This window comes from Chiloscyllium punctatum, chromosome 25, assembly GCF_047496795.1.
Source record: "Chiloscyllium punctatum isolate Juve2018m chromosome 25, sChiPun1.3, whole genome shotgun sequence".
Lineage (NCBI taxonomy): Eukaryota > Metazoa > Chordata > Chondrichthyes > Orectolobiformes > Hemiscylliidae > Chiloscyllium > Chiloscyllium punctatum.
The window spans coordinates 48,691,965-48,697,964 of NC_092763.1; the positions used below are offsets into that span (position 1 = coordinate 48,691,965).

Here is a 6,000-nt window from a genome sequence, read left to right on the forward strand (position 1 = left end):
TTTATACTTGAGGCTTCAGCAGTGAGATGAGAATTTTGTTCTTCAGCAGTGAGGAGCCCGATTTGCTACATTTACATTTGATTAGTACCTAAACTCAACTAATTTACATACAATTTCCTATTCACCTGCATGCAAAGTGAAATTAGATGGTGTCAATTCCCAATGTGAAAGTCTGAGCAGGTACCTGGCAGTTCGCCACTTGTTCATATGGGCCACCCAGAATTCTCCAACTTTTCAGGATGTGTTCCACGGGCAGTGACTACAGCACCATCTGTCATAGAATCCCTACAGTGTGGAAAGAGGCCATTTGGCCCATCGAGTCTGCACTGACCCTCTAAAGAGCATCACACCCAGACCCAGCTCTCCACCCTATCCCCAAAAGCTGCATTTATCATGGTTAATAAACCTATCCTGCACCATTGCCCACATTGTTCAGGGGTTGTGAAAATACCACCCTTTTTTTCAGACAGCTTTGAGAATCTCCACAGCCAAGGTAAAGGGTGGTTAAAATGTACAATGAGAAAGATTGGTGAAACCTGCACATAATGTAACTGCTATTTTTCTTTTGTCTCCATACAACACTCTGAAAGAAGAAATAGGGGTGACAATTTCTCTGGCACATTGCTCTGAATAAATCAGAGATGTGTAATGATGATGTGGTTTGACTAACCTCACAGACAGCCTGTGACATGGTGGCACAGTAGTAATTACTACTATGTCACAGTGCTAGGGACCAATGTCCCTGCTATGATTTCAGCCACTAGGCAGCATACTAGAGCAGCTTCTATCACATCCCAGGACACTTCAAATCAATTCACCATGGCTAATCCATCTAACCTGCACAGCCTTGGATTAGGAGGAAATCGGAGCACCCAGAGGAAACCCATGCAGACTCAGGGAGAATATACAAGCTCCACATGGATCCCATTGCCTGAGGCTAGAATCATACATTGGTCCCTGGCGCTGTGAGGTAGCAGTGATTACCACTGTGCCACCATGTCACAGGCTGTCAGTGAAGCTGGTCAAACCACATCATCATTACACATCTCTGATTTACTTAGAATTCATTTATATGCTGCATTGTAGATCACTGTAATGCTGCTGACAAGCTGCTTTACATGCAGGGACAAAAACCTATCTCGTTCATCAGAAGAAGGTGAATCACAAGGCTCTCAGCTTGATTCCTTAGTGCTCACGGACTTTGCACCTGTTTGGATGCTCACAGCATCTCTGTGTTGCCGAGACCTTTTGCACATTATTGCCTCATTCAGGACTTAAAGGCTTACAGTACTTCTGTTTTGCCTTGATCTTTAGCAGACACAGAAAGCCAGGCAGCATATTACGGTTGTCAGCAGTGATCAGTCGAAGGGAAAGGCACATTGAGTATGGCACCATGTGACATGAATGTCATAACAATAGTACCTTATGCAGTAAGCACTCTGGTCTTAACACAAGCTCTAAGAGAAATAGTCAAATCAGATCAAAGCAAACTGTCATCAGTCAAGAAGTGTCAAAGTCAATCAAGAGTAGCATCCAACCTCAGTCCAAGAGTTTGGACATGGTCATTCAGCCTCTTGGCATAGTCATGCTTGAGGTTTGTGAAAGATCAATCTTGCAGGTCCATCACAATCAATCTGAGATAGGTCAGAGATCTAGTCATTCATCAACTGGGGCCAAAACTGGGGCCAAAATTTGGCCAAAATTGGCCAAAATCAACTGGGGTTCAACATGGCTGTGTTATGAACAATCTTGGCGACATGTTCACTGAAAGGTCAAAGCAGGTTATCATGGGCAACTGCTGTGGTAGAGAAGTTGGGGAAGTTAATTATGGGGATTTGAGGCAGCATGCTGGGATTAATTCAAAAGGAGCAACTCAACATATAAGGAGGGGAGATGAAGGTGCATTGGAGGACATGGATTAATAAGACAGGAAGGATCATCGATAGCCACAGCCACCCTGTGATGATAATGCAATGCAACGGTGGCAGAACTGATTGTAGAGTTGGAGCTCAGAAGGTAATGCTGGGGGATGAATTCATAAAAGAAAAGAATTGGGTGTGAATGGGTGAAAGCTGACAGTTGGAGTAGACAGGGAATGCAAGGACAAAGCAACATGAAGACTTGGGGTGCCTTTGACCCTACAACTCACTCTGCCAGAATGACCTGCATTGCCTTCCATCCTCATACATGTGAAATACATGCAGTGTCCAATTGGGATGGAAATCCTAGTCACAAGATCTAAGTAGTCAAATCAGATCAAAGCAAACCGTCATCAGTCAAGAGGTGTCACCACAATCAATCAAGAACAACATCCAGGGAGATGAAGGTGCATTGGAGAACATGACAACATATCAAGTTAAAAATCACACAACACCAGGTTATGGTCTAACAGGTTTATTTGGAAGCACTAACTTTCGGAGCGCTGTTCCTTCATCAGGTGGTTGTGGAGTATAATTAGTTTCAATCAACTTATCCTCCACAATCACCGGATGAAGGAGCAGCATTCCAAAGCTAGTGCTTCCAAATAAACCTGTTAGTCTATAACCTGGTGTTGTATGATTTTTAACCCTGACCATTGTGTTTGCATTTTCCCAGCTGACAATATCTAATTCCCCAAACTGTTTACGTTGTTTCTTCAAGACAGACAATTGGCCACTCCCCAGACTATGCTGCGAAAGATCCCTAACCATGAGTAGCCAGTTGACTACGGCCAATCTTCCCTGATTAACTGTGCCCCCGACCCCTTGACTAGATGGAGGACTAGTCCCCACGCACTTTCCAACATGCCTGTTTGGTTGAATAAATATGTAGTGTGTTTGCCGCATGGTGACTAGCACATGCCGTGGGTGTTAAATTAACATTTCAAACTGCCAGACAGTCATTTCCCCACCCCATACCCACTGTCTTCACCTTAGACAGGTCCCTACCAATTAGCATGACATGTGTTTGTGTATCTATGCTAAATAACACCTTAATACAGCAATGCTGATTGGCTTAGGCACCGCAAAGCAACACATGTATTCTGTGAGCATGCAGCTGCATGCTATGTGAACTCATAGAAACCCTACAGCCTATATAGAGGCCATTTGGCCCTTCAAGTCTGCACTGAGTCTCTGAAGAGCAACCAATCAGTAAATCTCCTCCCCTCCCACACGCCCCCCCCCCTCCCCCCCCCCTCTCCCACATTTCACAAGACTAATCCACCTACCTTACATATCCTGGACACTACAGGTAATTTAGCACTGCCAATCCATCTAACCTGCATATTTTTGGTCTGTGGGAGCAGACTGGCATCAGGGCTAACCACTGAGCCACTGTGCTACCTAGGGCTATAAGAATAAGTGGGAAGTTTTGAGGTACTGCCTAATCCAGTCCTTGAGCTATGCGCTCATCCAGTCTTCTGAGGATGTGACGGAGGCTAAAAAAGTCAGAACTACAGCAGTCTTCTGAGGAGATATGAGGAAATTGCGCAAAAGGAACATCACCTTCACCACAATAAGATAGTTCAGTATTTGACACAAGAAGCCACACTTGACTTAAACGATACCCACTTCCAATGGGTGAAAGCTGGGTGCAGTGATCACTCACTGACTGTAAATTTGTTGCTGCTTGAAAAGCAATCAGTCCCTGTCACCAGAAGAAATGCAAATTGTTTGTTCTTAGTTTTTGCCATTTGCTATTCAATAGAAGTGAACAATTTCAGTTGCTGAAGCCTGTCCAACATGTGATGTTCCTACTTTGAACAATGATAAGATATCATATTATGCTGAGCTTTGGGGAAAGAAAAGCATTACTCCAGACAGGATTCTAACATGGAAAGGCACTAAGGTTAGGTAGCATCTGTAGCTTGATTCTTGTAGCTACAGTTACAATTACTGTCAATTAGAAAGATGCTGATGTAAAATAGCAGTACATTTATGGAATGTACACTCCTACTTGCAATGAAGTGTCAGCTGTGGTAGCTGTATGCCATTAAAAACTGCTCTTTCTTGTTTCCCTCCCACTACATGAACAGTGAAGGGACAGTTATGTCTGGCAGAGATTGACCTGGTATACAGCTGGGGGTTAAATGTGGAAAAGTGGCAGAAGTTCAGGAAAGTCCTGGCAGTGGCAAATACATCCACAACTGGTTGGTGCATGATAAAGCAAGTGTGGCATTATAGAGGCATGGTGCATACATAAGGAAAAGATTAGTATAAAACTGTGAAATAACTTGCTGCAGCTCATCAAGAGAAAGCCTCCAAGAAATTCCCCAAAATTGACATTTAGCTCATTTTCGGTAAAAATCAGCCCAAAATCCTTTATGAATGACTAACTTACCCTCCCATGTAAAAATATTTACAGTGTTTTATGATTTGTTGAGAATATTTATTTTAAATATGCTCTTTGTGACCCAGACCATTTAAAGGAGGGAACATCACTCTGCTACTATCCCTTGATGTATGTCATTGAAGAAAACTCAGTACTGTCACTAAATAACAAAACATACTTTTCATAAGTTTCAGTTAAAGCGTATTGACCTTGATGAACATAAAAATATCAAGATTAAATGAATTGATGAGATGTTACCCGGCTAGAATTATTACTATCCTCAGTGTCATGCCTTTGTTCCTTGAAGCTGACGGGGCAGCTCTGTGATCTTGAAATTCTATTTTCCAAGTTGTGCTGCTGTCCAAGAGCTTCTGAAATATTCTCATCCAAGATGTCTCTTGCAAGTAATTGGTTGTCCTTGATGTGTGTGTTGCTCAGGTTTTTTTGCTTTATCTGAAAAACTTCTGCAGTCAAGTCTGGATGTGTCTCAACAACATAAAGCTTCTCATCAATCTCATTGTTATTCAGGAACATAAAACAATTTTTGGAGAAGCAAATGACACTTGGTCTCTGTTTAACAACTTTCAAATATCGTCTTGGTACAGTTTCCACTTTGGGCCTCAACTCCTGAGAAGACAGAGACTCCTTTTGAATCAATGCAAAGTCACAGTCATCCTTAACAGTCATATCACTCAAGCTCCTTTCGTTGGGAAGCACAGAAGGAAGAGTATAGTTTTGATCAACATATGCAGTGGGGAAATCAACAGTGGTAGTTTCCTCAGGTGAAGACAACGCTGGTGATGTGACTTGGTGAGCCATGTCTTTACTTGGTATTTTAATTCTGTCTCCAGAGTTTGTTTTGAATTAACTGTGGATCTTCTGCTGATCCAAAATGAATTCAGCTCCTGAGACCTTTGTTTTCAGAAAGTATCCTTCTCGCAGCCTCTCAGCAAGCCTGTTGAAATATCAATAATATTTTTAATTCCAAGTTATATCCCTTCAATTTGTTAAAAAGGACACATTCAGCTGGCCAACTCGTGCCTTATAATGACAAAATTAAATGGAAAGTCTTATCAGTCATTTCTACAGACAGCATCTCATCATTTGGAATTATTTTTGGTTTGATTTATTCCAAAGGAATGAAAAGTGCTGTTCCTGTGAATGGGACAACACTGATTCTCTCTCACGCGCGCGTGAGCACACACACACAAGCACAATCGCTCTCACACAGACACCACAGACTGTCTCTTATTCACACACACATGCATGATAGACTGTGAGTGAGTGAATCAGGAAGGATGTTGGTATGTGACTGTGAGAGAGGATGTGAGAGGGAGAGTGGGTGTGTGCATTCATGTATGTGAGAGAGTAAGTGAGATTGTGAATATGTGAGAGTGTGTAATAGAGAAACTTTGAAAGAGTATGAAAGGAGAGGGTGTGTATGTATGAATCAGAGAGTGTGTATGTGTCTTTATGATGTAGTTGAGTGAGTGTGAAATAGAGGGTGTATGTAAAAGAGAGTGTCCCTGAGAGAGGGGGAGAGAAAGACAGGGTGTGCATGTCTGAGTGTGAGAATGTCGGAGAGAAAGTGTATGTTTGTGTATGGAAGAGTGAGTATCTGTGTGGCTGTGAGAGAGAAACACAGAGGCTGTGTGAGAGAGAGGATAGTGTGTGAAAGAGAGGGTGTGG

The 6,000-nt window shown here is 42.5% G+C and overlaps 1 protein-coding gene across 1 annotated transcript in view; it reads right to left on the minus strand.

The window, feature by feature from the left end:
* Positions 1-5,152, minus strand: part of stard8 (StAR related lipid transfer domain containing 8) — a 173,142-nt gene extending 167,990 nt beyond the window's left edge. Inside the window, exon 1 of the mRNA XM_072595210.1 lies at positions 4,570-5,152. Coding sequence (XP_072451311.1) covers positions 4,570-5,130 — 561 coding nt within the window. The 5' untranslated portion in view covers positions 5,131-5,152. The remainder of the gene's footprint in view (positions 1-4,569) is intronic.
* Positions 5,153-6,000: the final 848 nt, after the last annotated feature.